General features: G+C 44.3%; 1 protein-coding gene across 1 annotated transcript in view; it reads right to left on the bottom strand.

Annotated features, from left to right (window-relative positions):
- Window positions 1–866: 866 nt before the first annotated feature.
- The window catches only part of DRC11 (dynein regulatory complex subunit 11), a 160,140-nt gene continuing 143,513 nt past the window's right edge, over window positions 867–17,493 (bottom strand). The window contains exons 17-19 of the mRNA XM_025886596.2: window positions 13,243–13,420; window positions 6,848–7,086; window positions 867–1,409 (exon numbers count right to left, since the gene is read on the bottom strand). Of these exons, the coding sequence (XP_025742381.1) occupies window positions 1,293–1,409; window positions 6,848–7,086; window positions 13,243–13,420 (534 nt within the window). The 3' untranslated portion in view covers window positions 867–1,292. The remainder of the gene's footprint in view (window positions 1,410–6,847; window positions 7,087–13,242; window positions 13,421–17,493) is intronic.

The raw sequence follows: 17,493 nt of genomic DNA, 5'->3' as shown, positions 1-17,493 counted from the left end.
GGGTATTCCTAAATTTCAGATGGAATTCAGTTTAAGTCTGGGGCACCTGGGTGGTGTAGTTGGTTGAGCCTCCGACTCTTGGTTTCAGCTCAGGTCATGATCTCCGGGTCACAGGATCGAGCTCCATGTCGGGCTCCGTGCTCAGTGGGGAGTCTGCTTGAGATTCTCCCTCTCCCTCTATGCTCCCCCTGCTTGTGCGTGCTCATTCTCTCTCTCTAAAATGAATAAATAAATCTTTAAATAAATAAATAAATTCAATTTCAAATAAATTCTGTCTGCTTCCTCTGATGGCATTCTCACCACAACTTAGGAGCAGGTTACTTACTATCTTCCACCCAACAAACTTTCATATTCATACAAAATTTAAATTTATCTTTGACCATTATTTTTCTATTTTTTTAGTCTTGTTCTCATTTAGCATTTCTTGCTTCTGCATTCAGGTTTCCTCTTTTCCACATTTACCCTATGTTTCTGTAGTACTTTTCATCTAGCCATCAGCCTGCTCATATTCACATGCTTCTCAAGAGCACCAGGCTGGAAGGGAGGATGATTTTAGTCCCTCTGTCCCAGATGTCCACCGTGTGATCCTGGGCTTCGGTTCTGCCGTCTTCAAAATCAGAAGATTAAACTCGTTAATTTTTTTTTTTTAAGTAGGCTCACACCCAGCATGGAGCCCAACATGAGGCTTGAACTCACAACCCTGAGATCAAAACCCGAGCTGAGACCAAGAGTCAGATGCTCAACTGACAGAGCCACTCTGGTGCCCCCAAGCTCGCTAATTTTAAACATCTTTTTTGGCTCCAGCAACCAAATTACTGAGTCGGTTCAAAGACAACAGTTTTTATTCCATTATATAAACTAGATTAATAGAGCAAAGAATTATTGTATTAAAATATGTGCAAGATAATATACAGTGTATATGGATTAATAAAAAGCCAGAGTGCTGGTGACAGACTCAAATCACTTACTAATTGTCAAATTAGAGTATTTTCTAACTATCACGTTGTAAATTTGGTGACGAGTGCTGACGAGATGGAAAGACTGTGTGTGGAGTGGAGTTCCATTACACACAAACTTTACACAGCCTGAGAAACAATCATGAGCTCTAGAAACAATTGTGGTGGACATCGAACGTGGTGCGCAGCCTACTAAAGATCTGAGTGAACGCAGGGGCGGATGAGCTCAGGGCGTCGGCGGGGTCTTCCTCAGACAGGCAATGGTGAGTCTTCTCCCCAGCAGGTCAGGACCACCTCCATCCCTGAGACACTCAAGGATGGTTCCTCAGAAGGGCTTTACTTTTTCTTCTCCTTTTTCCCCTTCTTTTTCCCTTTATCCTTTTCTTTCTCAATGTCCCCTCCTGTTAGCGCCAAGGCTCGCTTTTTACCCGTGGGGGTTTTGGCGTACCAGTTCTGAAATAAAACAGATGTTTAGGAAAATATCAAAACGGCACAAATTCACTGGAACATTCTTAAAGATAAAGAAAAGCTTGCTAAGGAAGGAAGGGACAAGTAGCCATTAAACTTTGGACATTTAATGTATATTTAATACAAATTCTTTTTCAGGGGGTTTTCCAACCTGTATTTTGACAAAACTTGAAATTTCCACCTCAAGGAGTTAACAGTTTCAGAGAATCACAGACCAAATCTAACCAGCAGCTCTTCCCATCAACTAGTCACCATCTTTTTGGGGATCTTACTCTATCCTGAGGGTGTGGGCTTTCTTGGTAACATGAATGATCCTCTGGGGTTCACACACGGCCACAGGAAGCTAGACACGTGGGAGCCGTGGGAGGCCACACAAACACTGGGAGGGGGACTATTGAAGACATGGCAGAAATACTGGAGCCAACATACCAACCAAACACCTCGTGGTTCCAGCTGGCCCTGTGAATACATTTTTCTCAACCCTCACTTTTCATTTGAAAGCTCAGAAACATTTTCATTTATAAACTTTAGAGTAGTAATAATATTTCACTGAATGACTACACTACCAGTTGTTTATCAGTTCTCCTATTAATGGACATATGGGCCATTTCCAACTTGTCACTAGGAATTTGTACATATCTCCTTGTATACTTATGAGAAAACTTCTCTAAGGCATATACATAGAAACAGAATTCCTGGGGGGTGGGTAGGCATGTACATCTTTAATTTTACTGGATATTTCTAAATTGCTCTGAGTGGGAGTCTAGCTCAGTCTTTTCAAGTCTTAAATGTCTTTATTGTTTCCTGTCTCTTGGGTGGTAATTTAGTTGGGGATAAATAGAGGTACACAGTTATTGTTCCTCAGCACTTTGCAGAAATGATCGCACTGTCTTCTGGAATAGATTGCTATCAAAGAGCTGCCAGACCTCCCCACTGTTGTTTCTTTGTAGGCAATCTGGCATCTTTGAAGACTAGTTTGTTATCTTAGTCCTAGGCTCACAATAATGTATGTGTGTGTGGATTTTTTTAATTTGTTCCGCTGGTCACTTGGAGGTCATTTTTAACCTAAGAACTCATGTCTTTAATTCAAGAATATTTTCGGCAAATCTTTCTTCAAATAATTGTTCCTCTAATATTTCTTCTATTCTTTTCTTTTAGAGCCTCTTTAAGTTATGTGTCAATGTCTTCAAAGGTTCTTAATTGCAGTTTATAGATTTTACCGTTTTGGTTTTCTGTGCTGCTTCTGGAGGGAGTATCCTCCAGTCCATAAATTTGCTCTTTGACCATGTCTAGTCTAGAGTTCACACCTCTTTTATTTTTGCCATTTCAAATTATTGTCTTTTTAATTTCCAAGCTTTCTTTTTGTGCCTTTTCCCATAATTATCTCTTCTTATTCCATTTCTGCCTGTCTTTGTTCCAAAACTTAGTGTACATCTCTATTGGAAATGATGCCTTCATTTTTTTTTTGAACATCTGAATTATATTAATTTAAACATCTTTGTAAGGTTGTACTTAGCACTAGATTTCCTAAAATGTCTTGGAATTTTTATTTTCAGGTTCATTCTGAGTAGGAGGCTCTGTTGTGGTCTCCATCTCTCTCATTTCTCCCTCCCCCACACATGCTTCTACACAATCCTTGGAAGCCAAATGCAAAAACACATCTTGTAGTGATGCTTTGAAGTTAATGCTCCTTGGTGATGTCGACATACCACAGATCTGGTCACAGAAGCAGCAGGTATTGCCACTTTATCCTCCATGGCCCTGGTTTCTTCTTTGTTTCCTAGCCTTGACTTTTCTCTATGCAGCATGCCAGGCACATGGTTGTCCCTGTTTGAGATTTATCTTTGTTCCTGGCACTTGGGGATTATTCTCATCTTTCTTTTTGCTTTGGCTTTGTTTTATTTATTTATTTATTTTTCATTTCACCTGCTTCTTTTCATTTATTTATTTATTTACTTATTTTTTAACTTTTTATTGTTATGTTAATCACCATACATTACATCATTAGTTTTCGATGTAGTGTTCCATGATTCACCGTCCGTGCATAACACCCAGTGCTCCACGCAGAACGTGCCCTCTTTAATACCCATCACCAGGCTAACCCATCCCCCCACCCCCCTCCCCTCTAGAACCCTCAGTTTGTTTTTCAGAGTCCATCCTCTCTCATGGTTCGTCTCCCCCTCCGACTTACTCCCCTTCATTCTTCCCCTCCTGCTATCTTCTTCTTTTTCTTTTTTCTTAACATATGTTGCATTATTTGTTTCAGAAGTACAGATCTGTGATTCAACAGTCTTGCACAATTCACAGCGCTCACCCTAGCACATACCCTCCCCAATGTCTATCACCCAGCCACCCCATCCCTCCCACCCCCCACCACTCCAGCAACACTCAGTTTGTTTCCTGAGATGAAGAATTCCTCATATCAGTGAGGTCATATGATACATGTCTTTCTCTGATTGACTTATTTCACTCAGCATAACACCCTCCAGTTCCATCCACGTCGTTGCAAATGGCAAGATCTCATTCCTTTTGATGGCTGCATGATATTCCATTGTGTATATATACCTCATCTTCTTTAACCATTCATCTGTCGATGGACATCTTGGCTCTTTCCACAGTTTGGCTATTGTGGACATTGCTGCTTTGGCTTTGTTTTAAATGTAAGGTGATGAACTCCTAATTTATTGAGACATGGTATAGAACATAGGTAATAACATTGTCTTTGGACTATGGTTTGAATTTCAGCTCTGCTCCTTTTTAGCAGTGTGACTAGGAGCAAGTCACTTTGCCTCCTTTTTTTTCCCTGTTGCAACAAATTACCACAAACTTGGTGACGTAAAACAAAACATTTCTTATCTTTCGGTCCTGAAGGTCAGAAGTCCAAAATGGATCTCACTGGGCTAAAATCTAGGTGTCTGTAGGATGTAATCCTTTCTGGAACTCCAGGGGAGAATCTATTCCCTTACCTTTTGCACTTTCCTGAGACCACCTGCTCTCCTGGCTTGTGGTCCCTCTTTCATCTTCAAGCTAGCAACATGGGGCTACTTGGAGTACCAGTGGATCCTTCCCACGCTGCTAACTTTTTGGTTCTCTCTTCTGATTCCCTTTTCTACTTTTTATGATTATGTTGGACTCACCAGTATAAGTAAGGATAACCTATTTTAGGTTCAGTGGATTAACAACCTTACTCCATCTGCAACCTTAACTCCTTTTGCCATGTGACCTAACATATTTATAGGTTCTAGGGACTGGGATGTAGACATCGTTGGAAGGCCATTATTCTGCCTACCATACCTGTCTATGACTCAATTTCCATTTGAAAAATTGGGAAATTATGAGGTCTAAATGAGTTGTAACAGCGCCTGGCACATACGTAGTCAGTAAGTATCAACTAACAATTATTATGATTATCACCATCATTATCCTTAATTATTTTCTCCATCATGTCCACAGAGCACGATATGATGTGTTTGGAGACTCTGCAAGATGCTAGTCTGATACACTGTCAGAAACACGGTTAGGTCCAATTTCTCAGGGCAGAAATGATTGGCATGATCACAGGCAACTACAACCACAGTATCATATTATTCATCGGTGTGAAGTGGCAGCCCATCTATCCATCTGCTCAATAAATTTGCCACTGAAAATGTGTATTGAACATCTAGTTGGGGCTGAGTGCTGTGCCAAGCTCTTGAGCTACTATAAGAAGCAGAAACTGATGGGGAAGGGGGCTAGTAGTGATGGTGGAAAAATGATTTAGTTTGCTCAAAAAAAAATGATCAAATATGCCAAGAATGGAAGTGAGAAGCATATGTGTTCTTATATCAGGTTATACAATGGTAGGATTTCCTTCTCTTGAATAGTGTGATCAGTTGTAGTTACTGGACCTCCAGTACCTATAACAGAAAAATGTCTACAAATCACTTCGGAAAGTTAAAAACCCAGCTAAGAGAAAGCATAGATTTTAATACCCTAAACCTAGCTCCTCAGAATAAGAAGGAAAATGATTATTTTACAAAGGAAAAAAATTGGGACTTTCAGAAAAGAATAGGATCTATCACATGAAGAGGACAAATATTTGTAATTAATTCTAACAAGGTTTAAACAGTTAACAAGAACATTAATTCAAATCCTTGACAAAAACTCCAGCTTGGAGTTGGAAATATTTCTTTGCAGTTTTGCTAGACCCCTGTCAGCAAAAGTATAGCTGATGGTCCAAATCTGGCTTGCTGACTGTTTTTGCAAATAAAGTTTTATTAGAACACAGCCATGCCCATTCATTTACATACTTTGTATGAATGTTTTTATACTATGACACAAGATTGAATAGTTGTGACAGAGACTGCGGAACTCTCGAAGGTTAAAATATTTGCTCTCTGGCCATTTATGGAAAAGTTTGCCAATCCCTATGCTAATTTTGGGGGGGGGATCAGTATTGTGACTCTTTTCCACCTTGTACTGAAACATTAGTAGCAAAGCAGGAGAGAAATATGGTTTTTAGGGTTGGTGGAAAAGTGATACATTGCAGAGGGAAATTTTCCTAATCTTAAGCAGGCTTCCAGACACACAAGGCTTAGACGAGAATTCTGATTCTTTTTTCTGATGATTGCATAGCCAATGTTGTGGTGGGTATAATTGCATGGATATAATTTTCCTTCCTTGTTTTCCCAGTTGGCCAAGGAAACTGCCTCCAGGTCTAGAAAGTGAACACAACTGTATTCATTTTGATTAAAAGGAGTGTGAGGCGTGCCTGCTGGCCTGGGCGTCTAGACTTTCATGTTGATTTGCTTGGATAAGACGCATAGCTTTCTGCAACTTCTTTTCCTCCTGTAAGAGGGGGATTTGGAAGAGCTGGTTCTCAGTTTCCTCTAGATCTAAAAAATTCCATGAACATCACACAATATAATACAAAATTAGAAAATTACACTTTGTTGAGTTCTCTTGTGATTTTCTATTGCAAATGCACTGAAAAATGAAGCACACCACAGCGAATCTGGGACAAAACTAGCAGGGGCTGGAAATGCACTATTTAGTTTTCTTTATGTATGCACAGCTTGTTCCATTACATGAACTATGAAGTAAAAACCAGTGAGAACCAAGGGGAAGGCACGTGTACATGTACATATTGTGTGTATGTGTATGCGTGTGTGTGTGTGTGTGTGTGTTTGGATCCAGTGGTTTCAAAGCTACTATTTATTTCTGCAATTTGGCTGTTAATTTATAAGGTCACAGACCACAGTTTTTCCTAAATTTTGGAAGGCACATGCTTTACCGGCAAGGCTGGAACGAATTTGTGATCTAAAAATTTCAAATTTCCAAATTTCATTGCATATAACAAATTCATGAAACTCAGGAACCAGAGGGAGGAGGTCATGTGACAAGTGTTTGCGACTAAGACCTGGACACATAGGCGTTCCGTTTACCTTAAAGCTCTCTTCTTCCTCCTGGTACACCGGACTCATGCGGGTTAACATTGCAATAAACTCGGCAGCTGTGAGCGGTTTGTAAGTTTGCTGCCGTATTCTGCGGTCTGTGAGCACACCTTGAACCATCTCGACTATGTGTCCCTGGGTGAAGCCATCGGTGACCTTTGCCAGGCAACTTATATTCAAGGCATTGGTAATGATGCCTCCATTGCGTTGAATGATCTGTTTCCACAGAACTGTTGTATCCAAGATGGTGGAAAAGACACAGAGAACAAAGGTCACCACAGAGAAAGCAATATTATCTAGTCTTGGTACAAAGTTGCATGTCATCAAGAAAGGAATGTACAGGAGGAACATTCCATCTTAATTGTAATTCAAATGAGCCAGGAAGCCATGTAACTAAATACTTTTTTTCCTCTGAGTGATTTTCAACCATAAGACATACATATCAATGGCCTGAGGTCCTAGACCCACAAAACAAGAAAAAATGAAACCATGTTCAGGATAGTTTCAGTGTGGTATCTTCAAAGATGTTCAAAATCTTTCAAAATTGGAAATTCAGATAAGGTACATATAGGATCTCTGCTCCTCAGAATATTATATTTTCCAAAGTGTTTGTATGAGTAGGAGTTTGACTTTTTTTTAATTATAAAGTTTTTGTGCATTATTTTTATATGTGGAATTGGAATGCAGATTCCAATTTCCATTCATCACCAGCAGGCTCAGTTCCCTTTGGGTGCAATTTGACCCTTATTCTCCACCCCCAACAATCGTAAACAGGCAGAGGTTGACTGAAATCCCCTGGGTGGACCCCTGGTTGTTCTTTGGGTTACTGGGACCTGGGGGTCCAGTAACAGAGAGATTTCTCTTAGAACACAGGGATGTCGTGAAAATGAATTATGGAATTACTGAACTTAAGAGATAGAACGGGCTCCCACACAGCATTTGAAATAATATTACACTCAAGGAATTACATCCATTCCACAAAAGAGAGGGAAGTACTTGAGATTCACCATATGCCTTGTTTCATTGTATCCAGACAGTGGGAAAGGTGGGACTTGGCCAGGGCCACCCGTCTCGGAGCCGTTCTCAGTGCTGGAGTGCTGGGAGGATCTAGTCAAATGTCTCCCAAGCATTTTGACCTTCTTCAAGGAATATTTGAAATAGTTTTTTTTTAAATGACCATTATTATATAATCTGAACACTGTCAGGTCTGTTAAATGACTAACTCATCCAAATACATTGATCCACAAATACTTGATAAAATGAAAAGGTCTAATTATTGTCCAGGAATAGAATGACCTGCCGTATATCTATGAACCACATCATAGAGTGGGATTTTGGGTCATGAGTCATTTTAACAATCCACCTCCACCATCGACTTTGGTGGTGATGGGGGGGGGGGGTGGTCCTTGGCCTTGTGGTGAGCTGAGTTGCTGGGAGGGGTGCATATTACCCTGGGGCCATACTGTGTCTCCCAGCTGTGTAAGGCTAGTTATCAAGGGCCACGTGGGCCACCAAACTGACCTAAAGCAACATCTAATCCCCTAGATCTGCTTGGCTACTTCCTTGGTGGCACTGTTTGAGCTCCAATCCATCTTAGGCTTACTTATAAAATGCAAGTAGAAAGATTTACTTCTCAGGCTGCTGTGAGAAATAAATACAAGAATGTAGAGGAAGTGCTTGGAAGAGTGCTGATCTAGCATATGGTGGGCAGTTTATTTTCTTGTAGTGGTGTGACTGTTCTTGTAATTACCATTAGTCATTCCATTTTGTACCAAAGTTTCCTAATGCTCATTAAAGCATAAATACAAAATATGCCAAAGAATATTTCTGTAAAACAGATTACCCTGACCTGGATATAACTGGGGAAGACTTAGAAATCATAAAATACAACCCATGGGAAAAATAAGAACAATGAGCAGGCAGCATCATCCCTTGGGATCTAGCGTACCCCTGCCCAGATTTATAACATCGAAAAAAAGGGTGAACAGATCTGAACGGTGACTCTGGAAGCTGTGAAGGGAGCAGGCTTTATGCTGAAGCACAGGGCATAATTCCTCCAGCTGAGGACCCAGTAGATATCCCAGGCTGGAAACTCAGACAGCTTCAGCCTTGTGCATCCCAGGCACACTTCTTACCCACGGCATGGAGTGGACCAGTGGGTAAGCAAACGGAGAGGGCCAGGGCTCTCATCCCTGCCTCCCTGCTAAGCTATGACGGTCACAGCTGTCCAGCCTCCCAACATGAGAGGTCTCTCTATAAGTAAAGATTCTTTAGAAACAGAGCAAAAAACTACAATTACTCTGGTCTAGCAAGGACCTAGGAACACACTCTTGACACTTTAAAATGTATGGTACTTAATACTTACACAGAGTTTTGACCAAAGGTCCTCAAAATACACACATCATTGATTTTCCCCCCAAGCTCACCATTTGTTAATGGAGGCACCGTAAGGGAAACGGTGAAGGCAGTCACAGCTACAGCGGGACTTCGCCACTTGCCCACAGTCTTCTCAAGATCCAGAGAACGGGAAAGAGAATCACTTTGACTTCTCCTATTGATGAACTAGACTTGCCTTTAAAAGAATAGCTTCTGCTGCTTCTACAAAGCCACCTGTGGCGGGGCTAAGAAGGGTGTCAGGTGCAGAGTGAGGCCCAGCCTGGAGGGCTCATGGAGGTGGGAACCCCACAGTGAACTCTGGAGCCACGGCCTCCGAGTCTTTGGCCCCGCCGCGCAGGTGGAGAGGGTGGGAGCACAACAGACCTAAGGGCTGGCTGCGGGTGTGTGGGGAGGACCGGATCAGCGAATGGAACATGGTGAAGGCAGCTGAGGTGCTCTCCAGACTGAGTGCTGTGTTTTACCTTCCTCCTCTTGGATGCAAAGGCTCCTCACGTCTTCAGCCTAATCTGCCTTCTCTTTCCCTTCTTTAGACTGAAAAGAATCTGGTCTTTGGATCTCCTTCTCTGCTTTTGGCGTTCCAAATGGATTCTGTCCTGGCTCCCAACTGTGTTCTTGAGATGACGTAGTCTCTTAAAATTCATTTGTTATTTGTGATTTTACAAAAGCCCAGGAAGTGATAATGTGATTTGGATGAGCTTCTGGCCTCTGAAGACTAGAATTCCAGAAGAATCGGAAGACGTGGACTGAACTCATCTGACCAGACACTGGGTCTGGGGTGGGGGCCTATGATGAATTGGGTTATTAGTGAAACAGACCCCCGGGAAGAGAGGCAAGAGCAGGAAGCATTAGGAATGTGGGAAGAGGAGGCCCAGAGGGATTTCTGGGGACTAGATGAGGCATTAATCAACCTTGCGGGTGGATTTTCTTTGCAGACATTTTGAAGGAAACAGCTTGATTTGGGGTAAGAAGGTAAATATTGAATTCTATTTGGTAAACCTTAAGGATCGTGCTTCCTCAGGCTGACCACCCTCCCCTTCTCGGTGCCGTTCCTCCCCCACCCTGCCTGGAGGGATGTAAGAAGCCGGACGGTGAATGTTCCCCAACACCTTCCGCGCTCTGCAGCTGGTAGATAGATGGCCAAGCAGAGGCCCAGGTTATGGATTTGCAGCCCATGCTTTATGGGCTGGAAGAGACTATTTTTTGATCACTGCAAAGACAGGAACAGTCTTTCTTTAAGATAGATGTCCCAGCCACTGTGGCTATGAAAACTTCAAGGTCACTGGAGGAAATGCTGGACAGCATTTATGATGTCAGCAGGAATGGCGACCTAAACAAATCACCCACCATGGAAGAAATATGCGAGAAGCGTGAGGTTTAGTGGACAGCGCCCTGGGCCCAAGAGAACCCCTGCATGCAGGTTTATCATCTGCCCACAGGCGAAGGGATGCTTTCTCCGTCCTCCCCAATGATGCCGCCACGGAGAGACTCAGGTTGGAATCTGTAATGTGATCTGTGTCCTTAGAGATGCCTGGCATTTTATCAAAAGAACACAACTGTCCTTGTTATACATCAATAACTTCATTCTTAAAGGGCTTATGGTTTTGTCAAACAATAGAAACTATTCAATCCAAAGTCAAGAATAATGCTCTGGTCCCTGAAAATTAATAACACCCTACCTTATTCCGTTAAGATAGCTTAAAATACGTATCTACAACAACAAAAAAAAAACCCAAACCAAACCAAACGCTGGGATCCTGAGAGGAAATCTGACTAACAGAAATGAGAGCAGGAAAGCCAGGAGTGGGGATGCTCTGTGTGGACTCCCAGTGGGTGGAGACTGCTGGCACCCACCCAGCTCCGTACCAAAACTTTCCTTGGTGGGACTGCACAGCCCTACCCCCTTGAACTTCAGTGAGGCTGTGGGAGTCATTCTGGCCAATGCAACACAAATGAGACAACAGCCGGCCCTTCTGGGTCTTATCCCTAAAATCTCCTGTGAGATACTCTCTACTGCCTTCTCTCTTTTCCTTGGATGCTTGCTGAAGGCGAGGACCCAGTGGAGGGCCTGGAGGCTCCAGGAGATGGAGAAGCCCCTAGAATGATGGAGAAATAATCGAACCAACGTCCTCCTGTACTTTGTGTATGACATGGATTTGTGAAGCCAGGATCACAGTTTATCAAGACAGAAATGAGCTCGCACAGCAAATGGAGTGGCTGGTTGTTCTCTAGCAAATAACATGGGCCAGGAACTTAACAACAACCAGAAAGGGTCACAAAGTCCCTCTGCTTTGGGGGTGCTATTGTGAGTGGGGAAGGATGCACAGAAACCAAGTCTGACCTGGTCATTCTCATTCCTCTTATTAATGTTAACTGCTACCATAGGCTGTCTCACCTCTAGCCCTGCTCTACTGGGAGCACCTTCCTGTCCAGACCACCCTGCACCACGGCCACCATCACCACCACCGCAGCCGCCACCCCGCCCATGTGACCCCCTTCCTCTTCCCTAGCACCAGGCGGCCACTGCCATCACGGCCATTTGCAACACTGACACCACCATCACCGTCTATACCAAATCTGTGACTACCACTACCATCATCACCACCACAAGAAGTAAAGACAACCCCTCACTGAGCCGCGCTATAGTATTTAGACCCTTGGGTAGTCCACCTCCCTTGAATCTGGGCTGGCCTGGGACTTGCTCTTGACCCGTAGAGTTTGGTGAAAGGGACTTTGTGTGACTTCTGAGGCTGGGTCACGAGAATCTTTCCAGCTTCTGCCTGAACCTCCTGAAACGTTTGCTCTCAGGATGCTCTCTCGTGGGACCCATGGAAAGGCTAGGTGTAGGCTATCTGGTTGGCAGCCCCAGCTGAGCTCCCAGCATCAGCGCCAGTCACGGGAGTGAATGACCACGTATATCCAGCTCTGTCGAGTCTTCAGAGGAAGCTCAAACGGACGTCCGACTCCAACATCCAGAGATACTTGCTGTCTGAGCCCATGAACCCTCTGAATCATGAGATGGAATAAGTTCTTGTTTTAAGCTACTGGGGTGGTTTGTTCCATGGCAGCAGATAATAGAAACCACCACTGCACCACCATGGCCGCTCACTGCCGGGTCACGTACTCTTTTGCCATAACCGTGGCTGCCATCTTGGTTCCCTCCCTGCCCAGCACCAGCCGGGCTCTCCCAGGGGCTGCTACGGTGCTCGGTGTTCTGCTGCCCGCCTCACATAAGGGTCATGACAGCCCTGGGGACTAAACAGTCCTCTTTACCGAGGAAACAGTAGAGGACTCAGAAGGTCCACTGAGCTGTCAAGGTTGTCCAGCCATCCCGTGGCAGAACTGGGATTCAGAACCACGTCTCCTCAGGGCTAGTATCTCATGGCTCTTTACAGTTTCATTGCACTGCCTCCAGAATCACGTTTTTAGTGTTAGTCCCACTTAAAAATATGTTTCAAAAGAAGGAGATTTTGAATTTGTCTGGTCAAGAGGAAAAAACTGAAAAAGGAGCTCTTATCTTTCATGGTTATTTTAAGCAAGTCAGCATGCTCCTGCACTAATACTTTGAGACTGGAAAACTTAAAAAAAAAAAAAAAATCAACCCATGGACAGAATGATGTTCTCTGAGAGAGGCACCGTCACCGTGGGTCCAAGACAACTCAACCTAATCCACCTGTCCAAAGAAAAATTAGCACCCGCAATGACTTTTGTCACCTTCAGGGCCCAAAATCATAATCCCTGTCCAGTTTCCTTTTGTCCTGGGTACACGAACAATGTTAACAACAGAAGAGACAGGCATGTTTTGCTCTTACGACCTGGTCGTTTGTATTTACGGCCCAGGCTCTGCCCATGTCTGGCGCCATCTCCAGTGCATAGGCTCTACCTCCACCACCTTCTGGTGAGGTCCCCACCCCAGTGCCACACTCCTGCAAGCTGACGCCACCCGGCCCACCCTCCGTCACCACACACGGGAAGGGGCCAGGGGTACTTGCCGAGTCTGGAAGCATAGTCTGGTCTGGGAACCAAAATAATTTTTTGGTAAACTTTGCAAAAAGATTGAAGTTCAGCATCGAAAGGGCGCTGTGTTGTTCCCACAATCAGAATCCTGTCGTCCGGTTTCAGGAGTCTCAGGATTTTGGGAAGCTGTTTTTTGAGGCGTTTAGGCTCGATCTGGGAGAAAGAGGGAGAGGGGGAAGATGAGCCCATGAACAGAAAAAAGAATTACGGATGGAAGAACACTTATTCTTAGAAGGCACCGCGGCATGCATGTGTTAGAGTGAACCTCAAAGCTCAGATAAACACGATTCTCAGAGTTCATGCTGGTCTGGGTGGTTTGAATTGCATGCTCTTCCTTTCCTCTACCTCTGGCGTTCAGATCTGGAAAGGGGGAAGGAAGGAAGGAAGGAAGCACCTGACTGATCTTTCTAACACCTCGACCCTCAGAATGGGAAGCAGGGTGGGCTTCCAAGCAGAGGGAAGCTGGCCGGAGCAGGGCCTCGCGGTGGTGATCCGCCTTCCTCTGAACTGCTCTGAGGGTGAACCCCAGACTGCCTTCGCCCACGGCCCTGACAGGAAGCCTCCGAGGGCCTGGTTCTCCTGTCTGAAAAGCACCTGCTTACAAAAGAGTGTGATGCTTCTCTCTCTGAAGCGGTTTGGAAAGAGTCTGAACCTGTATTATTTGAGGGAGATGAGCAATGAGGGAGAGGAAGGAGCAAGATGCAGGGTACCCCAGGGAAGATGACTTCCAGCCCGTGGGGGTCAGATTTGGCCACATTGCCATGGCAACGCACCAGCTTTCAATTAGCCTCCACTGGCACAGCCGCGCGAGGAAGAAGTGTAGGGAGGAGGACAGTGGGGTGTTGGAGAAAGCCTCCGCCGAGCAGCCCTGAGGGTCGCGGCTGCTTTCGCTCCCACTTGGCTCAGGGGTGATTGATCCAATTAGAATCTGAATGTTGAGCAGGACTGAAAGAAGCCAGTGCATGGCTTTTCTGGAGCAGGAGCGGGCCTGAGCTCGCTGGAACATCCTGCAGGGACCGTCCCCTGTTGCTCGGCCCTGGTGTCCCCGTGGGTCCCTGCACAGCCCAGCCCAGCCCAGCCCAGCCCAGAGACACCCTGCAGGCAGGTAGGGCCTGTTACACCTGGGGGAGAGCAGGTGTTTCATAAACCCAATGCTCAGGAATAACAGGGAGCGGCAGGGCATTGAAGCCACAGCTGGTGGGTGGGGTGACAGTGCTGGGGACGGTTTGCCGGGCCCCTGGGACAGGGGTGCTCATGTGCTATGATACCGTGTTCCGCAGGATGCCCTTCGTGGGCCCCGCAGAGCTGGGAGTCAGAGCTGGGTGCACCAATTTCTCTGCACAGTGGAGGGGGAGTCAGGTATGATCGAGGACCCTGGAGGGCAGGGGCGCCCCAGGGGAGCTGCACAGCCAGGGGTGACTGCTCTGCATCATGAGGCTGTTGTCCGTGCATGTCCGCAGCGGCGGTTGGCATTCTTCTTTTTCCTTTCTTTCGACCAGCGAGGAGGCCCGGTTCCACGTCTGCATTGACAAGGTGCAGGAAGGAGGCTGGGTAGGAAAGGGCAGGTGCCCAGAGGCTGCACGGCCGTTAGGAGGAAAGAATGATGGCAAGCTGCAGAAACACGGGGAGCTCTGGCCCCAGCAAGGCACGAGACCAGGGGTTTCCATTGCTCTCCAAGGATAAGGCAGGAAGCTGGTCCTCTCCGACATTGACCCTGCATTTACCACTTCTTTTGTCCAGGCTGATTATGCATCTTCCAGCCGAATAATCCTAGTAAGTAGCAGCTGGTGGGGGCTTACTGGGTTCCAGGTACTTCTCTCTCCACGACATGGACTCCCCCACTGAGTCCTCAGAACCTCCCCCGGAGGGGACAGTCCCCCTCACTCAGAGATGAGAACCTGGGGCCCAGAGAGGCTGAGTGATGTCCTGAGTCCCAGAGTTGACAAGCAGGACCCAGACTCCCAAACCTGTGCTCCTCCCTCTGCTCTGCTGGGGTCCCCCCTCCCAGAGGGGATGTGCCGGGGGCTTGCGTGCCCCCCCCAGCCCGCTTCCTGGGTAAGGGCCTATCTCACTTGAGGGCTGCAAAGGAGACTTAAAATATATATTTATTATTATTATATTGTTATGTCATATTTTATTATTAGATATATATTATTATGATGTATCCATGTCAGCTTTATTGAGGTAGAATTCACGTACTATACAATCCATCTATTTAAACTGTATAATTGAGTGGCTTTTAGTATATTCACAGAGTTGTGCAAACATTGCCATAGTCCATTTTAGAACATTTTCATCATCCCCCAAAGACTGCCCAGTAGCAGTCACTGAATGTTTCCACCCTAACCCTTTCCTCCAGACTTAGGCAGCCAGTTATCCACTTTCTGTCTCTACAGATTTGTATATTCTGGATATTCCATAGAAATAAGATCAGCCAATATGTGGTGTGCATGTGCGCACGTGTGTGTCAGTGGCTTCTTTCATTTCACATAACATTTTTGGGGTTCGCCTATGTTGTGGCATGCATTCATACTTCGCTTTACTTGCCACATGATAGCCATTGTCCAGATAGGCCACATTTTTGGCATCCAGTCATCAGTTGATGGGTATCTGGGTTGTTTCTACTTTTTGGCTATTGTGAACAGTGCCACCATGAACATTTCTCTCGGGCACACACACAAGAGTTGAGTTGCTGTGGATCGAATAGTTACTTTATGTTTAACCTTTTGAGGAAATGCCAGACTTCTTTCCAAAGTGGCTGAGGCTCACATCTCCCTACATCCTGTGAACACTTGTTATTATGTGTTTTTCTGTTCTTTTTCTTCCGCCTCCCCCTTTTTTTTAATTTAACTACCTTCGTGGATGTGAAGGGGTATCTCCTTGGGGTTTTGATTTGTGTCTTTCTGATGCCTGATGATGTTCAGCATCTTTTCATGTGTTTATTGGCCATTTGTTATCTTCTTTGGAAAAAGGCATATTCAGATCCTTTGCCCACTTTTAAAATTGGGTCATTTTTCTTTTTGTTATTGAGTTATAAGAGTTCTTTATATGTTCTAGACATAAGTCCCTTATTGGATCTCTGATTTGCAAGTATTTTCTTACATGCTCTGGGTCGTCTTTCCACTTTCTTGATGATGTCCTTTACAGCAAAAAGTCTTTAGTTTTGATGAGGTGCAACTTGTTTTTTCTTTTGTTTTGTGCTTTTGGTGTCATATCTAAGGCATCATTGCTTTATTTAAGGTCACAGTGATTTATGCGTCTACCTTCTTCTAAGGGTTTTAGAGTTTTAGCTCTTTCTTGTAGGTCTTTGATGCATTGGGGGTTGATTTTTGAATATTGTGTGAGTTAAGGGTCCAAATTTATTCTTTTGCGGGTGGCTATCCGATTGTTCCAGCGCCATTTTTTGAAAATACTATACTTCCTCCATTGAATTGTCTTGGCACCTTTGTCAAAAAGTCAGTTGATTGAAAACGTAAGGGAGGGTTTATTTCTGGACTCTCAATTCTATCCCATTGATCTATATGTCTCTTCTAATGCCAGCCCCACACTGTCCTGATTGCGGCAGCTTTGTGGTTAAGTTTTGACACTGGGGAGTGTAAGTACTCTAACTCTGTTCTTCTTTTTCAAGACTAATCTGGCTAGTGAAGGTCCCTTGAATTTCCATATGGATTTTAGGATCAGCTTGTCAATGTCTGCCAGTACGTCAGATGGCATTTTGATGGGAATTTCACTGAATCTGCAGGTCAGCTTGGGAATTCTTGCCATCTTAACAATATTAAGTTTTTAAATCCATGAACTTGATGTATCTTTCCATTTATCTAGGTCTTCTTTAACTTTTTTCAACGTTTTTGTAGCTTTCAGAGTCGAAATCTTGTACTTCCTTTGTTAAATTATTCCTAAATATTTTATTTTTTGATGTTATTATAAATGGTTGTTCCTTAATTTTAATTTTTGATCTTTCATTGCAAATGTATAGAGAGAAGTTGCTTTTTGTGTATTGATCTTGTATCTTGCAACCTTGCTGAACTTGTTTATTAGTTCTAATGCTTTTTTAGTGGATCCTATAGGATTTTCTATATATAAGATCATGCCATCTGCAAATAGAGATAGTTTTACCTTTTTTTCCCCAATGTGGATGCCTTTTATTTCATTTTTTCCCCTAATTGCCCCGGTGAGACCCTCCAATATAATACTGGGGAGAAGAGGTGATGTTGAGGGAAAAGCAT

The sequence above is a fragment of the Callorhinus ursinus genome, unplaced genomic scaffold (assembly GCF_003265705.2).
Source record: "Callorhinus ursinus isolate GAN/ISIS: 27379988/994484 unplaced genomic scaffold, GSC_fseal_2.0 scaffold2, whole genome shotgun sequence".
NCBI lineage: Eukaryota > Metazoa > Chordata > Mammalia > Carnivora > Otariidae > Callorhinus > Callorhinus ursinus.
This window is presented reverse-complemented; position numbering and strand designations above follow the sequence as displayed.